The 24,184-nt window shown below is 68.1% G+C and overlaps 1 protein-coding gene across 3 annotated transcripts in view; it reads right to left on the reverse strand.

The window, feature by feature from the left end:
- Positions 1–23,719, reverse strand: part of RXRA (retinoid X receptor alpha) — a 92,817-nt gene extending 69,098 nt beyond the window's left edge. The window contains exon 1 of one of the 3 annotated variants that reach the window (XM_086323396.1): positions 23,544–23,719. In XM_086323396.1, the coding sequence (XP_086179522.1) occupies positions 23,544–23,571 (28 nt within the window). In that variant the 5' untranslated portion in view covers positions 23,572–23,719. Of the gene's footprint in view, positions 1–4,720; positions 4,980–20,328; positions 20,461–23,543 lie in introns of those variants that run through there. The other 2 variants (XM_086323399.1, XM_086323400.1) reach the window with 2 other exon arrangements.
- Positions 23,720–24,184: the final 465 nt, after the last annotated feature.

Raw genomic sequence — 24,184 nt, forward strand, 5'->3', positions numbered from 1 at the left:
AGCCGGGCAGCGCTGCCCAGTGCCGGGCCTCCATCCGTGGGCCTGGAGGGGACCCCTGCTGCCACCCTGGGGCCTGAGACACACCCGCGGGCCCCGACGCAGCCCCACAGACCCGTGGGTCCCAGTGAGTGACCACCTGGCTGGACCCTCCAGCCCAGCCCCTGCCCACCGGGAGCGGCACTGTCCACCCACGTCCAGGCTCCCTGACAGCCCGGGAGGCCTGGGGGCTCATCGATCCTGGCTCGCCAAGCACCCAGCACACGCCTGGGCAGACCCAAGCCCAGAGCTGTCCCCACCGCACCAAAGCCCCTCGCGTCGCTCACAGGACCCTCGGGACCGCCGGGGCTCCCCCCGCCCCCATGTCAGGCCTGACCTCAGCCCCCGGTCGTGCCCATCCTGACCCGCCCATCCTGACCCGCAAACACACGGAGCCAGAGTCTGCATCCCCCAGCCCCACACACAGACCAGAGTCTGCATCCTCTGGCCTCACACACAGACTAGGACGACCCCACCAGCACACGCCAGACGCACAGCCCCTCAACACACACCAAACACACACCCCCCACCAACACATGGCAGCCACGGACCCCACCAACACGTGTCAGACACACACACACACACACACACACACCCCACCAACACATGCCAGACACACAAACACACACACACACCACACACATACAAACCAACACACCAAACACACACGCCCCACACACACACCACACACCCCCTCACCAACACACACCAAACACACACCCCTGACCAACACATGCCAGACACGCACACACACACATACCCCACCAACACACGCCAGACACACGCCCCCTCATCAACACACACCAAACACACCCCCCCCACCAACACACGCCAAACACACACACCTCCACCAACACACGCCAGACTCATACCCCCCACCAACACGCGCCAAACACACACACCTCCACCAACACGTGTCAGACACAGACCCCACCAACACAAGCCAGACACACCCCCACCGACACTCCCCACCAACATACACCAAACACACACATCCCCCACCAACACATGCCAGATATACAGCCCCACCAACACACGTCAAACAAACACACACACCTCCACCAACACACGCCAGACACACACACCCTCATCAACACACACCGAACACACACCCCCCACCAACACACTCCAGACACACACCCTCACCCACACACACACAAACACACCAACAAACACCCCCTCACCAACACACACCAAACACACACACCCCCGACCAACACACACCAAACACACACCCTCACCAACACACACTAGACACACACCCTCCCACCAACACACACCACACACACACACACCCCCACCAAAACACACCAGGCACACGCCCCCACCAACACACACCAGACACACACACACCCCACAAACACATGCCAGAGACACACACCCCACCACCAACACATGCCAAACACACACACGCCATCACCAACACAGGCCAGATGCCCCGCCCGGCCAGCGCCACAGCCCCCACGAATTCCTGAGGCCCCCCGGCACACCCACCCTGACAAACCCCGCTGGGCACCGGTCACCCCTCATTCGGATGGTTAAAAATTCATTCACGGCAGCAGATTGGTTATTACATCTCGGCCTTAATTAAAGAGGGCCGCACAGCGGCATTTTAAACAGCAATGTCACTTTCTAATTGACAAGGCTCCATTATCAAGAGAAAGACTCAAACGGGCCTGAAACAGAGCCAGCTCCCCTCCTCCACCCTCCTGGGGTGGGGGATGATGGTTCGGCTTCAATTTTTAATCCACTGATGAAATATTCACAGGCCAGGGAGGGGATCACGTTTCCCGGGGCGTCGGATCCTTGCCCCACCGGGGGCTCCTGTGCTGGGAGGGAGCCAAGTTTGGGGTGACGCGGTCAGGTCAGGGCGGGGGCTGGACACCTGCCCACGCACAGCCAGCTCCGTCCCATCGCCTGGCCACACGCGCCTCCCTGCCCGGTGCCCTGCCCTGGGCCCACAGACCCCAACAAGGGGTGAGCCCCTGGAGGGGACCGACAGACCCGAGGCCACCAGCAGCTTCCCCGACCTCCTGTTTCCAGCCCTGCCTTGTCTGGATCTCCACGGCCGGCCCGCTCCCAGAAGAGTCAGCACCGTCCCCAGAGCCATCGCTTCCTAAGGGGACCACAGAGAGCAGCCTCCGCCGCCAGCATCTGCTCACGAGCCGGCAGGCGGACCTCACGGGGCAGACGCTCCTCCCGACGGCTGCATCGGCTGCCCCCGCTTTACAGGCGGGGACGCTGAGGCAGGAGGCCCTGCCGGCCCTCGCAGGGCGTCTGCCCACCCTGACCCGGGAGCAGAGAAAGGCCCGCTGAGAACACGGATGAGGACAGAGGGGACCCGGGACCCTCAGCCCCCCTGCAACACGGCCCTGGGTGCTGTGGGGCGGGCGCGGAGCCTGGCCCACCTCCCTCCCGCCTGCCTCCCGACCCAGAAGGAAAACATCCGGGGTGAGCCGCTGCCCGGGGTGGGAGGGACAGTCCACGAGGCCCCACACAGCCAGCCAGGCGCCCACATGACGACCCCGGCTGCAAGTCTGGAAGCGTCCATGAGCTGCGTGCCCGCTGGGCCTCCAAGGAGGAAGACCCTGCGTGGAAACTGCCGGCCTCCAAGGAGCAGGAGCCCACGGCAGGCGCCCCCGGAGGCCTAGGCCACCCACCAGCCACCAGGGGCCTCTGCTCCGCCCAGGTGCGAGGGCATGATGGGCAGCCACCTCCACAGACGAGGGGCCTGAGGCTCAGAGGGGCCAGGGGCCAGCGCCAGGGCGGGCAGGTGGGGCAGGCCGGGGTGTTTGACTCCAGCGGCATGTCTGACTCTCCACCCCACAGAGCCTGCCCCCAAGGCTCCCGGCGGCCCCTGCTCTCCCCCGCCATCCACCACCCCACCCCCGCCGCAGCGAGCAGCGTCCACACATCCTGCCGTGCGAGCTGACACTGACCAGCTGCCCAGCCAGCCCGGACAGGTCGTTTAATCACAGCCCGCGATCAGCGCGGCATCTCCTGGTATCGCTGGGCAGGCACACCCGCCTGGCCATCTGGACACCCACCCCTCCTGACCCCGGGCCCGTACGTACCCTGGGCGGAGGCATGTGCCCGGGGAGGGCAGCAGGGTCCCTGCCAACAAGAAAATAGGAGAGAATGGAGAGTATGATCGTTTATACACCAGATTTTGAGCAGGGCAGGAGGGAGCAAGCATTCTCGGCAGGATGCTGGCGTGAATTCCCCCCAATCCACGGAGCCAGCCTCAGCGCCCTTCCCAGAGCCCCCAGAAGGCCGCAAGTCCCTGTCTGCTGGCTCCTCCTCCACCAGGCGTGCACCCCAGCCCCAAGCCCACCGAGCCCTCCCCCAGGCAGGGTCACCCCCTGCCCAGAGCCGCCCTGCCCAGGTGTGCAGGCACAGCCACATCGGCAGGGGGGCAGCCCCAGGTCCAGACCCCTCTCCTGGGAGAGCCTCCACGCGGGCCCTCCGGGACCGGAGCAGGGCTCAGGGGACCCCCATCCCCGCCGTGAGCCCAGGGCCGACGCGAGCCCCCTCGTCAGCCCCCTTCAGCACGGGCACTGCCTGCACCGCTCGTGACAGAACTGGGGCTCGGCTGACACGCCGGCCCCTGCCCGGAGACGCTTTGCCCGCGGGCGCAAAACGGCAGCTCCCAGGGACGCTGGCGGAGCCGGAGTCTGGGGTGAAGACGGAGTCCGGGGCGAGGCCGGGCTGAGGTCCCCAAGGCTGGGGGTTGGCAGGCATTTCAGGGCCACTCTCGGGATTCCGCTCTCCCCACCCAGGTCCCAGCTGCCCCCCAGCCCGGCCATCAAGCGTCCAGGCCCAGCAGGACACCTCCCAGGGATGGACTCTGGGACAGGGCAGGGGTACAGACGTGCAGAAGCGCCCCCCTCGCAGGAAGGCAGGCCCACAGCCAAGACGGGGCCAGCCAACAGCACCGGGCTCCCCCAGCCCTTGACCCACTGACCTGCGGCGGGGACCCCTAGAGTGCCCTATGCTCAGCGAACACCCCCGCCCCCTCGGGGAGCGCGCTGCCCAGCACCCGCCCACCGGCCGATGCCGAGCTCCCTGCATCTGCCAAGGCCGCGCCAACGCCCCGCCGCCTGCTCCCACCCTCAAGCCCCGGGGTTGTGCTGACCAAACGCCGCCCTGAGGACACCCCAGGCTCTGACCGCAGGCCCCAGGTTCCCAGGCTCCGTCCCCAGCTCGGGTGCCTGTGCTCCCAGGCCCTCCCGCCTCCATGAGAGCCCGCGTGGCCCAACCGACCGCCCGCGACTCCAGCTTCCCCCCACCACGACCCCACAAACAGCACCACCTCTCAGATGCAAACCTCAAGGCACCCCAATTCCCAGAGTGCACCCCGGATCCCAGCGCCCCCAGTCCTGGCCTGTGGGATATGGCTCTAACCGCAGCCTAGCCCCACTGCGCCCCCACCCCTAAGACCACCACCCCTCGGGGGCTCGGGACCCCACCCTGACCCCAGGCCCCATCTCTGCAGCAGCAGGGATTCCCATGGCTGCCCCCCTGCCCACCACACTGCCATCAACCCGTACCCCTGCGCTGATCCCCTCCCCGGGCCAGCCTCGCCCCCACCCTGGGGCCCCTGGATGGCTGCCCCGAGCCCCCACCAGCGCCTCCTGGCCACCTGTCTCATCCAACAGCGCATCTCCAGCGTCACCCCACGTACCCAGGACGCGACCATCGTCACCGCAGGCCCCGCACTCCTCTGGACTTCGGGGTGGGGCAGTCAGAGGGGAGCCCAGCTCCGAGCCGCCCCCCCGGGGGCCCTGCGTTTGGTGGACACCCCAACACCGCGAGGGCCGCCCCCCGCCCCCCAGTGCCCGTCCATCGGGGCGGAGGCACCGGGCTCTGCGCGGGGGGCGCAGACAAAGGCAGGCCGGCCACCCCAAGCCCACGGTTCACCTCGGTCAACACCACAGCCGGCCGGGGCGTCCTCCACCCAGCGATTTACATTTTTATCAAATTACACGGGAAAATTAGAAACATTATTACTTCCCTCGGCCCTTAACTCTTTCTCCTCCCTGCAGCAGCACAGTCCGTTTCTAGGGGACACCCCGGCCCCCACCCCAGCTCCACCTGCCCGTCGCCTCCCAGTGCCAGCCCCAGTCCCCCCCAGCTCGCAGGGATCCCCCCAAAGCACAGAGCCTCTCCCACGGCCAAGGTCCTCTTGCAGGGCCCTGGTTCTGGCCAGTGCAGTCCAGGGGCAGCGTCTCCGCTGCCCCCCAGCGCTGCGTTGGGCAGAGCACCTCCTCCAGGCCCGGTCCTGCCATCCTGTGACCTGGGGTCTCGGCCAGGCCCAGCTGTCACCACCCCCCACCCCGTGCCCACGTGGGAGGCCCCCCAAGCTCCCACCACCCCAGCTCTGCAAGGTCACCCGGGGAGGACGCGGGGAGGGGGGTGGCTACCCCCAGAAGCCCCACCCCCGCCCTCAGTCACGTTCCTCCCGCACTCCCTGTGTGAAGACCTGCACAGAGTTGAGGGGGCACAGCCCCTGGGACCCCCGCAGATGCAGAACTCGGGCCCCAGTCGAGGGTCGGGACGGGGGCCCCTCCAGCAAACCACATGCGGACGCAGAGCCTCAGAAGAAAGGGCAGACTTAGGGGGCAGAGGGTGACGGTGGGGGCAGCCAGGACTGTGGCGACCGCCCAGGGTCTGCGGGGGCAACCCCCGTGCGGGGCGGGGAGGGGCCGTCGGGGAGGGAGGTTTCAGGGCAGGCACAGCACGTGCTCCAAAGTTCCAGCAGCAGGAAGCGGAGCGGGAAGGCTGGTCCCGCGGGAGTACGGACACGTGCCAGCCCTGGAGCTGCGGCTTCGCCCCGAGGACCACGCGCAGCGGGGGAGGGACAGCAGACTGGTCAGGCGTTCCAGGACGGGTGAGCGAGCACTGCAAGCAAGCACCAGCCCCGTGACCCACACCCACCTGCCGCCACCTCCTGCTCCCCACACAGTCCCTAGCAGCAGGCGGGGGGAAGACACGCCAGATGCACAAGGCAAGGGCCGTGGGTGTGGAGGGGGCCCTCCCAGGGGGGGGGGGTCATCTAGGAGGGCTTCCCGTAGGAAAAGGCGTCCGGGCGCCGCCTGCAAAGCAGGTGCAGCAGCACCGTGGCCGGCCCGCCTCTGCGCCAGGAGGTGTCCCAGATCTAGTCACGAATGAACGGGGCTGGGGGTGAGCCTCCAATGCTTCTCCACTTCCCAGTGGTACACAGAGGTGGAAGGGAGCGGGAACAGAGGGGAGCACGGCCCGCGATTAACAACCCCCACGAAGGGCCGTGTCCATTCTGGCCCCAGGGCTGGGCAGGAAGGGCCCCGAGCCCACCAGGTGCCCCCACTGCTGCTGGCCCAGGGGACATGAAGCCTCTATCTGCACGCCTGGCTCCTTCCCTGGGCACACGCTCAGGTCGTGCCGACATCGGCTCTGAGACACCCCAGGGGGAGTGGCTGTGCCCCCAACAGGCAAGGAGACGCTGCCCGAGGCCCTGAGCCTGGGCGCTCACGATGGCCCCTGGGGTCACCCACTCCCGTTTTCCAGGCAGAGGGGCCCCCGAACACCATCAGGCAAAGGGCCCTCCCATTCAAGCAGCCGAAGCAACAGGCTCTGAACACTAGACCCTGGCCCTCCACGTGGCCAGGGCCCCGGGAGGTGGCCCCGACCCCGCACTCGCCGTCTGACCATCGGCCAGCACTGGTGGGGGGGCTCCGAGGCCACGCCCACCACTCCTTCCAGGGGATGAGACTCTGGCATCGTGACAGAGAGGAGAGAGGACCTAACCCAGGGGAGCTTCCTGGAGGAAGGACACACCTGCAGACACCTGACGGAGCAGGAAGGTGGGCAGGACCCGGAGGACGGGGCAGGCATGGCTCCTGAGGACCAAGGGACCCGGGGCGGGGGCGGGTGGGGGGTCACAGGAGAGCAGGGCCAGGCAGCAGCAGAGCCACGTGCTGCGGGCACTGGGGAGCCACAGAGGGTGGTGCCCAGGGGAAGGGCAGTCCAGCCGGGGGGGGGGAGGGGCGGCAGCACACAGCCCCAGGGCCCAGAGCCAACTCCAGCCCCACCCCATCCTCCTGCTGGGAACCCAGACAGGAACCCGGGGCTCGACTTCCCACCTTCGCAAAAGAAATCTGGGCCATGGGTGCCCCAGGCTGGGGTTTTTTTGTCGAGAAATCCGGTCTCCCCCCACCACCCGACCCTGCGGCTGCTGAGTCAGGAGCCCGGGGCAGGGGAAGGGGGGCCAAATCACAGCCCCTTCCAGCACAGCGTGGGCAGGAAGCAAGATCGCTGAAGCCCAGCTCCCGCCCCCGGGCCTGGCCCGGCCCGCGGGACCAGCACCCCCGCCACGGGACCACAGCATCCTCTCTGCCCATCAGCACAGGAAGGGACCCACTTGGGGCTGGGGACACTGAGGCCTGGGGCAGGACAGGCCGGGTGCATGTGTGGTTGGCCAGATCCCCACCTGGGGCACAGAGCAGACGCGGGCTCGGGCCTGGGGACGGTTTTGAGGTGGAGGAATGCGGGAATCAGGCTGCAGGGACGAAGAACTGGGGGAGGGCAGGGCAGGCCCTCCCGGCAGCGAGAACGGCGAGAGCGAAGGCTCAGAGGTGCAGATGTACAGCGCACACGGCCAGCAAGGACCCCTCAGGGCTCTGCTCTGCAGGGGGCACCTCCCTGACCAGGCCTGACCACCCACTCACCCTTCCGGCCACGGGCCCGTGAGTGTCACGGGCGCGAGTACAGAAGGGCAAGAGGGCGCCAGGGACGTCACATCTGCTGACCGAGCCCCCGCCCCCCCCACCCGCGTTTGGGGAGGAAATGCTCTTTCCCACAGTTTCGAAAGATCCTCTTTGCTTGAAGGAAGAGAGGCACCCAGAATCACACCATTCCACGGCCTGGGCCGTGCTCACTGGGGGCGCGGGTTGCGGGGCGCGGCGGGTCCCCCGAGCCCGGCCACCAGGGAGCCGCCCACCAGAACACACGCCCCTGCCCAGGCCGCTAGGGGGCAAGGCCAGTGAGGACGGGACAAGGCACGAAGTGCGCCCCCCCACGTCCGCATCAAGGTGGCACCCGGCAAGGGGGCTCCCTTCCTGGTCCTGGGGGGTTCCTGGGCCCCAGAAGAGTCTGCAACCGCCCCTTCCAGGGAAACTCCTCCCTCCTAGGGGGGCGAATTCCCACGTCTCCCCTACAGCCCAGCCGGCCGCTGGGTGCCGCGGGCACTTGGGGGCAGGCCTCCACAGTAAGGACTCCTCTCCCCAGCCTGCAGACGAGGACTCTGAGGGTCAGAGCAGCCCCCAGAACTGCAGGTTCACCCCCACGACCACCCTGGAAGTGTCACCAGCCCCCTCCATAGAGGACAAAGCCCAGGCTCAGACAGACACACTGCCCCAGGTCACTCAGCTGCGAAGGGCCGAATGGGCACCCAGAAGAGGCTCAGGAGGACTGCCCCCGCAGGGCCACCCAGCCCGCACGCGGCTTCCCCAGGCTCCTGGGAGGAGTCCCTCCTCCCAGCAGTGACAAGGCAGCCCCGCCAGCCAGATACCCTCTGCCCACGCCGCCTCTGCAGGGCGGGGTGCGTAGAAATCTCGTGTTCTCCAAGGAGGAGGTGTCCCCCACCCGCCTCAGCCACAGGATGCAATGTTCTGGCCTCTGACGAAGGGACTCCCCACGGTCTCGGCACCCACCTGCCAGCAGCAGGGGCACCTCCTGGACGGGGCCAGCACATCCCTCAGCCGGAAGGAAGGCCATCTCCTGCAGGACAGCAGCCACCAGGGAGGCCAGCTGAGCCAGCCAGAGCACGGCGGGCCAGAACAAGGCCGGGCCGGCTCCTCCTCGGGAGCCTCCACAGGCCCCTTGGCTCAGAATCCCAGACCTACCAGGTGGGTCTGGGCACTGCTGCCCAAGCCCACCCAGGAAGCCCACCCAGCACCTACGGAGTGGCAGAGGGTCCGGGCATGAGTGGGCTCAGCAGGAGCGAGCCCAGGCTCAACCAGCTGCTTGGCACCTGCGTTACTGCCAACAGATGGAGCGGCGGGCATGGAGCGGGCCTCCCTGGGCACAGAGCGGGACGGGGCTGGGCCCGAGTGTCCTCCGTCCATCCCACTCACAGCTCTTCCCGACCACACCACCCTGCGTCCTCAGGCACCCGCGGTGTGCTGGGGTCTCGCCCAGACTTGCTGGTCCATCTCTGACGTGGACACTGGAGGGCTGGTGAGATGGACGTGCCTCTGTGACCCCATCCCGGCCTTCCGTTCTGACCCCACGGCCCCATACTAGTCCCACAGCGAGCCCTGGATAAACCCTGCCACCCTGGCCTGTCCCGCCCTCCCCTCCACACGGAAGGCCTGGGGCCGACAGCACGATGCAGGGTGCCCAGCCCGGCACCTCAGTCTCCTGCTGTGCAGAACGCTTGGGACTGGTGGCCCCACACCTGCAACCCGAGAGGCCTCAAGGGCCCTCCGAGCCCGCCCGCACCCGCAGACGGGGGTGCAGCAGGCTGGGCACAGGCCGGCCCCAGGCCAGGGGCTGGACTGCAACCCATAAGCTCTCCACCTGAGCCCCAGGCCCACCCAGGCCTGACCCGGGAGGCCAGGACCCACCCCTGAATGCCAGATGCCAGCACAAGGCCCGGCTGCACCCACGTAGGCGGGCCAGGGCCCCCTCCCCCAGGCTGGGTGGTAAGCCCCCCAACCCAGGGTTCCCACGTCCCCACACCCATCACAGAAAGACCTCGCTGGCCAGAACCTCTAACGCCTCCCCCGCCACCCCGCAGCAGGCTGCTCCCTCAGTGAGTCGGGCCTGGGCCCAGCAGATGTGGTCTGCAGGAAGCCAAGTCCAGGCTGCCCTCAGCACACCCTGCCCAGCCAAGTCCGAGGCAGACACACTGCTCACCTGGGTGTCCCCAGCCCACTCCTCCCAGCAGACACGCCCACGCTGATCACCCTTCCTCCTCCGTCACGCCCACCCCCAACCTCAACTTCCAGCAGAGAACCAGGGCAGGGCGTCAAGACATGGGCCCGTGAGCCCAGGGGCACACCCATGGCCGCCGCCCACTCCCCACGATGGGCCCCCGGGGATGGGAAGAGGCCTCCTCGCAGGACTACCTGGGGAGAAACGAGCTCCCCGCCACCAGGCGTGTGCAAGCCACGCAGCTGAGCCAGGGTCTCGCACACACGCACTTGGCTTCCCCGAGGCCCCAGGACCGCGCCAGGAAGCCGGGTGGAGACTGGAGGGCGGGGGCCTATCTAACCCAGAGTTGCTAAAAAGAGCCAACGGGGAAGTAAAAATAGGAAATAAAAATAAAATTGCTCCAGCCAGCCCTGGTTGTTTGTGTAGGAAACAAGGCATCTCCCGGCCCAGCAGGGCGTCCACGCTGCGCCCCTCCCGGACTAGGAATGTCTCCCCCCACCCAGCCTCCAGCCACCCCAGGAGGCCAGCTCTGCGCCCTGCGCAGGGAAGGCCCAAGAGGGGTCCCGAGACCCAGGTTCGGATCTCAGCGCTGCCGCTGACCAGCCAGGTGACCCTGGGCGAGGGGCTGAGGCCCTGTGGGCCTCGGACACAGACCCCCGCCCCGCCCATGGCTCCGGCCCACCACCTCCCTCTGCCGGGATTCTCCCCCCCCGGGACCCTCACCATCAGCAGAGCGCTCCGTCCGAGGCAGGCGGTCAGGATGCGAGGGGCCGGCCCGGCTCTCGGAGCGGCTCAGACCTGTGTCCTCGTGTGCACGACGCGAGGAAGGCTTCCACGCCCTCCTTCCCTGCGGCGCCTGCAGGGCTGGCGTCAGGCTCACTCGCACTAAACTGACTGACCCTGGCTTCAAGGCCGGCCCGTTCTCCCAGGGTGCAGGATCGCTCGGAACAGAAGACAGCCCAGCCAGAGAGCACGAGATGGGGGCTGGGGCTCCCTCATCTCACCGCCCCCCAACTCTGGCAGGGCGGGGACCCTCCCCACCCGCCTCGTCCAGGGAGGCCCTCCCTTGCTGGGTCAGGCTCATCGACCGTCTGAGCCTGCCCGGGGCACCCGCTGAAAGGGCGGGTGAGCGCTGCTGACCATGGTCGCCACAGCGCGGGCCCGGGGCAGCGGGACAGGGGCCACGGAGGAGGCCCCGCCCACCGCAGGCCTTTTCAGAGCATCCTGGTCCCTCCTGGGGTCCCTTTCGCCCCCACCCCTGGATCTAACCTTCATCTGACCCCTCTCCCAGGCCTGGAACCAGGGGGAGCTCCAGGGGACTGGCCAGGGAGACTGGGGGTGACATTGGCAGTCTGACCCAGGACCCGCTGACCCCAGACACCCCTCTGCACAGCCCCGCGGTCCTTCTCCAGCATACATCTGCCCGCAGGCCCCCGTCCCCCAGTCCTCCCCATCGGGGCCTCCCCATCCCCCAGCCCTTGGGAGAAACCCCAGTATCCTGCATGGCGCGCTTGTCCCTCAGGACCCCTGCCCCTCAGACCGGCCGGGTCTTGCCGCACACACCCCGGGCACTGCCCACGCCTGCCGCTCAGCTGGGCTCCCAGCCCTCAGGGCCCACAAGGACTGTGGGTGCATCTCCAGGCCGGACGTGCCCATGTGGGCACACGCGATCCATTCAGGCACACAGAGGCTCACACGTGTGGGCACACGCGATCCATTCAGGCACACAGAGGCTCACACGTGCGCTCTGGCCCCGGAACCCGGCCACAGGGGTGACCCGACTCCGTCTATGCGCCCCCACGGGGTCCTGGCTCCAAGTCCCCAGGGAGGGTCTGGGCAGGATGGGGGTCCCTGAGGACGGGGGGCCCAAACACACGCCACTCACAGTCCTGGCCTCTCTGTCCAGCAGCCACTGGCTCACAGCCCCTGAGCCGGCCGGAGCACGCAAGGCAGGGGTCCTGTGAGTTGGAACAGAGGATGATGGGGCAGACCCCGGGGCCCCCTGGCCTCTCGGTCCTGAGGGCCAAGTCCAAGGGACCCACGGCCAGCAGGGACCCACCCAATACGGGCACGTGAGCCGAGGGCCACCAGGCTCCAAGCAGGGCGTACAGACGGCTGGGACACGCCGGCAGTGACAGCAGGGAGGGGGGCACCCATGCGCACACATGTGTGTGTGGGGCCTGCACCAGGAGGGGCCGAGGGTAAGCGGGGGAGGGAGGCCCAGGCAGGCCACCTCCAGAACCCCGGAGGGTCTCCCTACGAGACCCACTCGCTCCCCCAAGGCCATGATCTGCCTGCCCCATGTCCGGCCCCAGGGGCCTGGGGGTCCCTAGCTGCCCCCGCGATAACGACTCTGTAGCTTATCAGCCCCTTCCAGGACCAGCGTGGGCGCGAGAGCCATTCCATCCCCCCGTCAGCTGGCCGTGAGAGTGCCCCACTGCCCGAAGGGGAGACACGGGGACTGTCCACAAGCACGCAGCCTGCAGCAATGAGCTGCGGGCAGGGCGGCACGGGGACACACAGGAGCCGGCCTGTCTCCCAAGGACCACAGCCAGCGAGGGCCTGGGAGGTGTGACCTTGCCCCGTGACCCTGGGACTGCGGGCGGGAAGGGTGCCAGCCGGGGTCAGAGGGGCGGCACCTGGACTGGGGGCCGGCCAACCAAGAACCAGAACTGGCCGCGGTCCTGCACTCAGACCACGCCTGGGCAGAGGAGGCCCATGCCCCGAGCTAGCCACAGGGCTGGGAGGAAGTCAGCAGGCACCGAACACCCCGTGGGAGCCCAGCTCAGGCCGGGGGCTGTGCCCGGACACCTGCCCACCCTTTCAGCCTGCGAGGGAGGCCCAGCAGGGCCTCGGATGCTCTCGGACACCCCAGGCTCTGCGGTGCACTTGGCCTGCGGATTCTCCCGTCCCCCTGGGCGCCCATTTGCAACGGTGGCCCATGGCACGAGCTCAAGCCCGCCCAGCTGCCTGGGTCCAGGCAGTAGCGGCCAGGTGCCAAGCTGCACCCACACCAAAGTCCTAATGCCCCCAAATCCGCCACCGCTATGATCTCCTTACTGGGTAAAAGGCACAGCCCCAGGCCCTCTTACGCTCAGGGCCAAAGCCCTGGACCGCTTCTGCCTAGGTCACCAGGCCCGGCCCCTCCTCACACACAACCCAGACGCCACCCCCCTGGCCCAGGACCCTCCAACGGCTCCACCTCCTGGGACAAAAGTTCAGAGGCTTCTCTGGGCTCTCTGATTCCATCTCTACCCTTCCCCCTGGCTGGTTCAGCTCCAGCCACACAGGAGATGCGAGCAGCTCTGGGGGGAGGCCTCAGACACGTTAGTCAGACAGAACTAAGGTGCAAACCTGAGCATGCAGAAGCTGACGTCTCCCAGGCAAACTCCCGTGCATCCTTCACGACCCCCTCTAGAGAGCCCAACCCAGTGACGCCAGGGCAAACCGGTGGCGCTTCTGCTGCGCCCCCGCTGCCTCCTGCGGCCCCCACACCCCACTCACGCCATCCCCTCCCTGACAGCCCCCCCACACCCCACTCACGCCATCCCCTCGCTGACAGCACAGGCAGGCGTGACCACGCCTGTCAACCACGAATGACCGACCCTGCCACGCTTTATCAGCCCCACTTTACGGAGAAGGCCCAGAGGGGATTTAAGACTCTGGTCTAAAGTGACCCAGACAGTGGTGCCGGGGTCCACCCCATCCCTCGGACCCCAAGCACCACTCTCCAGCCCGGGGGCTGGGCCTCACACAACCCTGCCACGCCAGCGACCAGCAGGAGCCAAGCGTCCGCAGACAGACAGCCAGTCAGACGGACGGAGGGACGGACAGACGACGGCAGGCAGGAGGGAGGTTAGCTCTGAACCTCTCGCCCCACTGGCCAGGTTTCAACAAGACAGCCTCAGCTGCAGAGGAAGGAACCAGGTCTCAACACAGGGCATCGCCTGGGGCTGAGGGCCCCCACGCTGCAGCCGGGTACTGGGTCCAAGGGAAGCCCGGGTTCTGCCCAGCAGCAGGAGGCGGCGGCCTCTGCGGCACTCAGAGCGGACGTGGGGGGACAGGAACACACACTGCCCCGGCCCTGGCCTCAGGCTCTCTCGAGGGCTGCTCCATGCCCAGGAGTAGGCCCCGGGGTGGACAGACACGCACAGCAGGGCTCCCCTCCCCAGGGAGTCGGGACGGACCCCCAGAGGGGCATCCAACAAGGACGACTCTGAGTCTCAAGTGCAGGGAGCAGGCAGATGTGTTTTTGGAAAACACTAACTCAGCCCACAAACACTTTCCGAGGCCACAGCGGTGCCTGCCGCTCTGCGTTTAGCAGCAAACGAGGCCTCCAGCCAAGCCCACCGAGGTCTTGCTTCTGGGTCCCCCTGCCCTAGGAGCAAGAGCCCACCCGACCGGCGGTGTCGGCCAAGGGTCCCAGTGGGGAGCAGCACTTCCATCTCCGACGCGGCCCAACATCCTTCCTTCCATTTCACCAACGAGGAAACCGAGATAAACAGAGAGGAAGTAACACGCTCCAAGTCACAAAGTTCACGCGGCAAGGCCGGGACGGGCAGGCCACAGGGCTCTGAGCAACCCCCTGGCCGTCGCTGGCACCCACCTTCTGTCCAGGGACACAGACGAGGGAAGCGGGGAGGCCCTGGCTCTCCTCCCCACGTCCGAGACCCTCCAGCTGGACCCTGGAAGGTCGTGGCCCACCTAGCTTCCGTCTGAGCCCAGAGTGGCCTGGCACTCGGCACCCAAGGCCCCCACCTCCTGCCCACCCCCCGACCTTGATCCTGGGCAGAAAGTCCGGGAGCAGGGGTGGGGCAGGGGCGGCTCTGCCACCTCCCGTGGACTCTGGCCCCAATCAGAGCTCTTTTTCCTCAATCCAGGCGAGGAGGGGGTAAGTGAGGAGCCATCAGGCAGACCAGTGCTCCCGCAGGAGGCTCCGTGTGGGGGGCGGGGGCACCTTGGCGATGGACCAGGGATGGGGGCAGACAGGCGACGGAGGAAAGGACCCCAGCTGCTCCACGTGGAGAGGGGCCCAGCTCTGGCCACCCCCTTCCCCAGGAGCCGGAGCTGGTGTAAGCTCACGAGGAGGGCCAGCGTGGTCACGTTCCAGACCAGCACGTCCCAGGCCCAGGCAGCAGAGGAGACGTCAGGTCAGCAGGAACGGGCCCAGAGGAGCTGCCAGCCGCCAGGTGCCGGCCAGGCCCATTCCCGGCCTCCCCTCCTTCCAAGGTTAATTATTCCTAGAGCAGCTGACCACACCCCCCGTGCTCACCTGGCGCCTCACCAGCAGACGGGCCACCCAGCCAGAGGCCAGCGGAGGAGCCTGGCTGTGCCGCCAGATCCTTCTGAAACCTGTCAGGGTGGGTCCTGACCCACCGCCCACCCAGCAAACTCTAGCTTATCCCTTAAAGCCTAACAACATCACCTCCTCTTTGCAGCCTCCCTAACTTCCCCAGGCAGTGAGAGGTGAGGCAACTGAGACCTGGAAAAGTGACTGGCCAGCCCAGAGACACCCGGCCTCCCCGCTCAGAGCTGACACTCATTCTCACCAATCAGCTCTGAACACAAAAAAGCCAGAAAGCAGAATGAGCGGCGCTGAATGCATGGGAAGGGGGTGAGGGTCACAGGATCCTGAGCAGTGGCCCGAGGGCCACGCTGGGGCATCCCACGGAGAATGCGCATCCCATGGATGCACCGGCCCTACGGAGAATCCCAGGGCACAGGGTACGAACTGGCCTCGGAGCACCCGCAGGCCCCGCCCAACCTCCATCTGCAACGCTCCAGACTCCCCCTCACGCTGCTCACCCCCAAACCGCCTCACCATCACACCCCAGGTGAGAACCAGAGCTGGGCAGGTGGGCCCGCCGGGACTGACCGTCCGGCCAACCCTCAGCCGACTTCCCAGCTCCCACAGCCCCGGGCCTGCCCCCTCAGCAGGGAGAGGACAAGGAGCCATTTCCTGAGGAGCGGTCCCCAGCTCAGGGGAAGGAGGCCAAGGGCGAGAGGCCGACACTTCCAGCAGCCAGAGGGCCCCAGGGAAACCACGGCAGGGGAGACGGGATCTGCCCAGACACGCAGCGAGCTGGCCAGGGAGCAAACTGGACTGTCCACCCGGCCTGGGCTGCAGCCCTGCGAGACACGGGCTCTCCTGACCCATGCAGGTGGGGTGGGGGCGACCACCTGCCCGCCCAGGTGTGGCAACCACAGAGGGGCTTAGGGGATCCCCGAGAGCTCAATCCGGCATCTCCAGGAAGTGACAACCTCTGCTGAGGGCACCCCAAAGCTGCTCCAGACAAAGCTGGGTCACGGGGACGCACAGCAGGTGTGTCTCCAAGAAGGAGGCCCACCACCACTCGGACCCCAGCGTTGACCTTCTTCTGGGCCCTCATCCGCCAGGGCACCTTGGGCACATCCCTCAAGCTCCCCAAGTCTGAAAGCCCCACCCCCAAACGTGGACCGCAGGGCCCCTCCACTTGAGGGGCGGCTCAGCCAGGTCACCACCGTGTGACCACTGCTGCCCAGTAACCCCAACACCCGGCCCGGCCTCTCAGGGCCCAACGGCCGGCAAGGTGGGTGCTCTGGACAAGAGGCCGGGATTCTCCGGAGAGCGGGGGCCAGGCTGGCCCACCAGCCCCTGGAGAAGGCCCTGGGCGCGCCCTCCATGGTGCGGGGTGAGCTGCCACGACAGCAGCCGCTGGTGACCTCCACCCACTCCTCAACCCCCAGCACGTTCCTGGATGGCATGGGGCAGTGCGTGCTCCCGGCCAGCCCTCCGCTGCTTCTTCAAGGCAACGCTGTCACCCCACACCCAAGCCCAGCACCCCGTCCCAGCGCCCACCGCCCCGCGTCCTGCACACACACACACGAGGGGGCGACTGGGGATGGCCTGGCTGGAGCTGGCCGGGGACAGCACGCAGCTTCTGGAGGACACGGGCCCACAGACGGGCACCGAAGGGACTGGGACAGGGACCCCCAGGTGGGGGCTCGGGGCCAGCTGCCCAACTGGTGCCCGCTCCCGAGGCCGGAGCAGAAGGCAGCCGTCCGTCAGGGGTGCGTGAGCACAGCGACTCCGGCCACCTGGGCTGTCACCACCTGACCTCTGCCCGGGGCCAGCGCGGACACTTAAGCTAAATTGGTCAATTACGGGCCACTTAGACCCGTCCCGGGGCTCCCGGCCTCCCTCTGCTCAGCACGGCAGCACCAGGAAGCTGGTTGAATCAGTAACCTCATTACAGCCCCGCAGCCACGCCTGGGGCCAGCTTTGAACTCCGCGGGGGCGGGTCCGTGGCTGCTGCAGGGTTTACTCACGGCTGGCCCAGGCCCAGCTCGCTCCCCTCTCCATCCCCTCCCTTCCGTGCCAGAGGCTCCAGACTCAAGACAGCCGCAGCCTCCACGAGGACCCGTCACAGCAGCCCCGTGCCCCGCGCCCCGAGCCCAGCCAGAAACCATGCAGCTCGGATGAGCCAGCACGAGGGGCTGGGTCCTCTCCTGGGCCCATGCGCGAGGAAGGCACAGCTAACTCCAGCCCAGGGACCCAGCCTGAGCCCCTAGGAAGCCACGTGGGGTCCCCAACCCCGGCCCAGGCTTGGGCTCACTCACAGGGGCACTGGCCACGTCGGGCTTCAAGCCCACCCAGGACCCTCCCCACTCCAGCCCCTGCCTGCTGCCGGCTCACCCTCTGCGCAGAGCTGGCGGCCTAACCCCAATCCCCGACGGCCCGGGGCCCCTCCCTGTCCCAGTGTCAACCAGCTGCCTCTCACACGGTAGCGCCTCTCCCAGCTTAGGCCACGCAGGCCCGGGGGCCAGGCCTCTGGGCGCTGGTCTCAGCTGACCCTGCTCCGGAGGGCCCACCCCCACACCTGTTGCAAGCCCGCCTCTCCGCCAGAGTCCGCGCCAGAACCGGCTCCAGCAGGAAGCCTGGCCACCCCCACCGCTCACGCCCAGCTCTGCGGGGCGGCGGGGCCCGTCCAGCACCGGGCAGGTGCTCCCCGGGCGCTGAGTGGACCAGAGCCAGCCAGCAGGCCTGAGGCCTTCTAAGGAAGACCTCGTGGGGACTGTGCTAGAACCAGCTGGGAAGGCCGGGCCTGGGTGCGCGTGTGCGCATGCGTGTGCAGCTGTTCGTATACACGGATGTGTGTACGCCTCTGCACCTGTGGGCACAGACGCGTGGGGCGTGCAGTCACGAGCACGTGTGTGTGTGTGTTCGGGGTGGGGAACACGGCGATAAGCGAGGCCCCGCCCTGCTCTGGGGACCAGGTGTGGCTGCCGGCCCCCCAGCACCCACCGGGGCCCTCAGGGATTTGCTGCGGACAGCTCCGCCCTGGGGGGTGAGGGAGGGGACCCCAGGCCACAGGGGTCCTGAGGCTGCGCCTTGAGCTGTGACCCAGCCCGTGGTTCTCCACCCTCGGCTCTGGCCCTACCCCCAGCCAGGGACGACCCGGGATGAGGACCTTCCAGGGAGAACGGGAGAGAAGGAGGACAGTGAAGCTTCAACCCCCGTCAGGTCTCCCAGAACAGAACGCTCACCCGAGGGCCCGGGACACCTAACAGGGCTCCCGGGGAGGCAGGACAGGGCACAGACGCAGGGCCCACCAGGCAGGTGGTTTCTGAAGACGCCCCCTGAGGATCAGGCGGTCGTGGCCCGTCCCTGGAAACGGGGCCCAACCGGAGCTGAGAAAAGGCAGGCGGAACTGCCCAGAGGCGAGCCCAGCCCGAAGGCCCCCACAGTTCCACGGGCCCGTCCCTGCGAGGATGTCACGGGGCTAGAAACCCAGGCCCAGGGACGCAGCAGGCACCCAGGGGATGGCACCACTGTGTCCTCGGGTGGGCAGCACAGGGCCCTGGACGTGTTGTAAGAGGCATTCAGAGACACGGGATAGACGGGGGCTACGGATGAAAGGGGGCCCTGCGCAGGCACCAGGCTCACCTGCCCCGCTCGCGCGGGGACGCGGGGACACAGACGGAGGGACGCGGGACAGCCGGCGGCGGGCGGGCCAGGCGGCCGGAGCGCGGCACACAGGGCCGCGGCGCGCACGTGCGTCCCCACTCTCCCCTGCGTCGGCCCGGGCCGATTTTATTTAGCTGCTTTCTGCTCCATTTCACGCTCATTCCGCTGCTGAGCTAGACAATTGCTCTGTAACTCTAGGGTGCAATTTCCCAGTCTGTGAGGCGCTGGGGCACGACTGCTCGAACATCCCGCACCAGGCTCTCAGTGGGCGTGCAAGCCAGGCCCTCGCCCGCCCCCTCCCAGGGGCCGCGGAGCAGGGCCCCAGCTGGGCTGCGGGAGCCCAGACCAGGCGCCTCATCGGTGCTCCGAGCGTGGAGGACGGGGTGGGGCCGCCCCCTTTCCCGCGTCCGCTGCACGGCCGCCACAGCAGCAGCTACGCCTCTGCTTCATGGTCCTGTTTTGCTCCATCACTAGACACCCGGGCCCCCTGACCCCCGTCATCAACCCAGACAGGGGACACAGGGAGGCTCTGACCACAGGCCGCACCTCTGAAGGAGGCCGTCAGGGAGACACAATCGACTGCCTTCCCCTGCACCCAGCAAAGGCCGGCGCGCGCGTCCATTTTACAGATGAACAGTTGAGGCTCCGATAGGCCGGCAGGCAGGACACACACACAGGCTGCAAAGACAGGGGACCCGATCCCCAGAGGCCTGGCCACCAGCCCACAAGAAGACACAGCCCCCCAGGAAGGGGCAGCTCCAGGGTCCCCGGGATACACCGGGTCACTCGAGAGGGTGCAGGTCGGGGGAGCAAGGGACAGAGGGGCCTGCGGACAGGAGAGTGAAACCGGAGCTGTCCCAGCACGAGCAGGGCAGGCGGGGAGAGGGGAGGGGACTGGCCCTGCCCCCTGACCACAGCGTCCAGGACACAGATCTGCTCAGTGTACGCCAGGGCAAAAGACTCGAGGGGCGCCCACCGGCGGACACCAGCCCCACCAGGCACCGGGGCCCGCGAGGGTCCAGGCCCCTGCCCGTACCTGAGCCTGCCAGCAGCCAGCTCCCGTGGGAACAGACCAGTAGGCTGGGCACCTCAAGCCCCTGGCCACTAGGGCCAGCTGCCATGAACTCTGACAAAACCAGGGGCAGGCGGAAGAGGGAAGGAGGGTCAGGTCTGGTCCTGGGCCAGCTCACGGGCCTCTGCCCTGGCCTGTGCATGGCAGCTGAGTCAAGCTCGGGAGCTCTCTGCTCCTACGGGACGCGCCAAGCTCGAGCCCACCACCCGCTGCGGAAACAGGCCAACTGTGGAAAGAGCTCAGGCAAGCCGGGAAGGTGGAACTCTGCAGGCAGCTTCCGCAGGCTCTGGGCGGGCCTTTGGGGCCTTCACCCCCCCACACACACACCGCCCCCCAAGTCTGCCCCACCCTGCCTCACCAAGGGCCCTGTCCTGATGCCGGATGCCACGCACACCAGCCCCATTCTGCACGCACAGTAATTCCACAACCAGCCCCTGGGGCCTCCTCTCCCAGGATGACAGACGAGGACCACCACCGGAAACTTGCCCCAGAGCCACACGGAGGCGGGGGCCAGGGCGGAGGAGGCCAGGGAGGGCGGGCGGAGGGCCTCCTGGAGGAGGCCCAGCTCCCTGCAGGCCCTGAAGGACAGGCGCAGCTGGACGAGCTGGTAGAGCTGGAGCCGGCCCCCAGCGGCCGCCCCGGTGTGCGCACGGCTGCCCGTTCAGCTCTGCCAAGCCCCAGCTCAGAACCGCCCGGCCCGCCCCCCGTGGCCCTTCCCGAGGGTCCCCAGCACGTCCCACCGTGTCCAGGCAGAGTGGGTCAGGGCTACGCACTGGGCCCAGGCGCAGCGGATAGGCGTCCAAGTCCAGGCCGGCAAGGCGATGGCCACAGCCACGGCCAAGCCCATCCGAGGGCTGTTTTTCTCACCCTGACACTTCCCCCATCAACACACAGAGCCCCCTCTGGAGTTTACCAAAACAAACGCCCCAACAGTCCCAGGGCCCAGGCCAAGACGGGACTGCCTCGGCAGGCCGGCCTCCAAGCCCGGCCTCCGCAGAGTCACGTGACCCTGTTATTTCGGGAGGCCCGAGAATGTGCTCTATTTTGGGTCCCGAGGGCTCTGATGTTACCAGATGCCCCTCATCCGGGCTCCGAGCTCTCCCAGGTCCCCAAGAGCTGCCCAGAGGGCGATCAGTGGACCTACTGTGCTGTTACTGCGCCCTCCACCCATCCCCAGGCAAACGGGCCACGAGCAGCCAGGGGTCTGGGGTCTGAGACCTCGAGACTGCAGACTCAGCCTTGCAGCCCCACCAGCCAGACTGGTGCCAGCACAGGCCTTCTCTCAATCGGCACAGGCGCTGGTCAGCCGTGGGCAGCAGGGGCTGCCGTGGACAAGTTCTTGGGCCCAGATCCGTACCTTGGGCTCGTCCCTGCCCTGCCCTGCCCTCACGGGGAGGCTTGGCAGCTGGGAGACTCCCGGGCAGGTAAGAGCAAGGACCCAGGCCCGCCACACCCCAGGCAGTAGGTGCTGGAAGGACCAGGCCCTCTGCCCAAGGCCCCGAAAGTGGATGGACAACCGTTAAGGGGCAATGCCGCCTGCCCAACTGCTCCAGATCTGCCCTGGGCAGCCAGCCACGCCTGGACAGGCAGGGCCTTCCGACACTCACCCCCCACAAGGGATTAGGCCGTGTTGACAAAAGGGCTTAGGCAAGTAGCCGCTTAAATGGACCTTCAACTCCACTGGACTTCAGAGCTGGTCACAAGCTTAGAAAAAAAATAAAGTGTAATCAGAGTCCAGGGCTGTCTGCTCAGGCCTGGGGCATGGGCTGCCTGGGAGGCCGCAGGCCGGGTCAGAAAGAAGCCCCCACCCCCAGCCTCCTTGCCGCGATGGGAGGGCTGGGGGGAACATAACACCCGTCCAGGTTCCTGGGACACAACTTTTCCTCCCTGTGGGGACTCCAGCACAGCCAGCCTGCGGCAGGGGCCCTCCATGGGCCCACTCCTAGGACCCTGCCAGCATGTCAGGGACGGGGACCCGTCCGGCTCCACGGCACCCAGGCAGGGCCCTGCCTCATCGGGGGGCCTGGGAGAAGAGCAGAGACAGAGTTGAGCGTTCCTGTCCCAGGGGGCGCCTCTGTGCGTGTACACATATGTGTAAGACTTTAATAGCGACAGGAGAAGTTGTTGGCCTACATAGGGACGCCCCCCAGCCAGGCCCAGCAGCAGCGAGTCAGAATCAACTCAGCTTTCAATCCATACACACGGCGCCACCACGGGCTGGGGCTTCAAACCCCAAACCATCACTTTGTAGCCGCTGGTCTCAACCAGTTGTCTCATCCGCAAAATGGACGTGCGTGCCCGCCCTGGAGGCTCTGAGAAGGAAGGAGAGCGCCCAGCCTGGCGCCTGCGGAGGTCTGGACCGCGCAGGGTCACGGAAAGAGTCTTCTTGGACCCGGCGAACTTGGAAGCCCACCCCGGTCACCATGTCACACGCCCCTCTGCGCAGCTGCCAGGAGTGCTCAGACCCTCACCCAACCATCCCGGGAAGCCCGGCCGGCTCCACGCGGCTCCCCTCCACCTCCCCATCTCAACAAACGTCCCCGCAGCTGCGCCGCGTTCTGGCGGCCAACCGGGTGGCCAAACTGCACCCCAGGCTGCCAGGGGGTGGGCAGGCAGGAGCGGCAACAGACCGCGGGTTTCATTCATAATCAGCTGTTTTAATTTCCATTCAGCACAAATCCCTCACCCAGCCTGACAGCCCGGCTGCCGGCCCCACCGCCAAATTAATATCCTTCCCGGGCTCATTTATAAAGTCTCCCCACCCCCTCCCCCTCCCCTGCCTCTCACTGGTTCCCAAACCCGCGGGAGGACAGCGGGCTGGGGGCACCTGGCCATGCCCCCTCCTCCTTTGTGGGGCCAGAACTGGAGCTGGAGAGTGGTCCAGGGCAACGGAGCCACTGGGCGCGATGGCAGCGGAAGGACGGGGAAGCCGGCCCTCAGACCCTCCAGGGTGTCCACCCCAAGAGCAGGGCCAGCTCCAGGGAACGCCAGGAGAACACTCGCGTGCGCCAGAGTGAGGGTCCCCATTTCTGGAAGGGGGCCTCCCCGGGTTTGATGGTCCCGGTCTTAAGGCCCTTCGGCGACCCTACCCACTGGCGCCCGGGCGGCTCTGGAGGAGGAGGGGTCCCGAGCGTTCCAGGGCCGGCGGCCTGCTGGACTCCGCAGCCCGGGCGGCGGCGCAGAGGCCGTCCCGATGCCAGGGCGGCCGGAGGCTGGGAGCGCACAAGTTGCGCCGCCCCGCTGGAGCTGGGCGCCCGGGCGGGGGGCGCCAGCTAACGCCGGGCGGGGCCGGGAGTCCCCCCCGCCCCGGTCCAGCCGACCGGCCGCCCCTCCGGCCCCGCTGCCCGCCCGCTGCCCGCTCCAAGTCGGCGGCCCGCCGCGGCCCGCGAGCTGCCCGCCGCCCTCGCCCGCTCCGCGCCCAGCCGGCCCGGGGAAAAGTTGCCCGGCCCACCCGCTCCCGGCCCCGCGCCCCAACTCCGCGCGGGCCGGCCGTGGGGCGCGGGGCCGGGCGGGGCGGGCCGGGGGCCCCGCGCGCGCCGGGGACGCGCCCCGCCGCCGCCCGCGATCACTCACCGAGCGGCAGGAAATGTTTGGTGTCCATGTCTGCGGCGACCTCGCGGCGGCCCCCGGCGCGGCCGGCCGGGCCCGGGCGGCGGGAGCCGGCGGCGGCGGCGGCGGCGGCGGCGCGCGGAGGCCGCGGCGCGGCGAGTTGTTGCAAAAGTCGCCCAACAATGTAAACTACTTGTGCCGCGCGCCCCCGCCGCGCGCGCGCCCGCCCGCCCGCGCCCCCGCCGCGCGCGCCCGCGCCCCGCTCCGACCGCGGCGGCGCCGGCGGGGGGGCGGCGGGGAGCCCGCGACGGGCGCGGACTCGGCGCAGCGCCGCCACCCGCCCGCCCGGCCTGCGCGCGCGCCCAGCCCCGCCCGCCCGGAGCGCGCCCCTCGCCGGCCCCCCGCCCCAACCCGCCCTCCCGGAGCGCAACCCCCTGCGCCCCCGCGCCGTCCGGAGCGCGCCCCCCGCCCCCTGCGCGCGCGCCCAGCCCCGCCCGCCCGGAGCGCACCTCCCTCCGCCCCCCCCGCCCCCTGCGCGCCCCCCCCCCCGCCCCGCCGTCCGGAGCGCGCCCCCTTCCCCCGCGCCGCCCGCCCCGCCGCCGAGTTGCAGGCGAGGGAGCGCGGTGCAAACTTGCAAGTTTTCCTCCGCCAGGGGTTCCCGGGAG

Source organism: Bos grunniens, chromosome 11 (assembly GCF_055505025.1).
Source record: "Bos grunniens cultivar Pamir isolate PY7600 chromosome 11, Bosgru_T2T1.0, whole genome shotgun sequence".
NCBI classification, from domain to species: domain Eukaryota; kingdom Metazoa; phylum Chordata; class Mammalia; order Artiodactyla; family Bovidae; genus Bos; species Bos grunniens.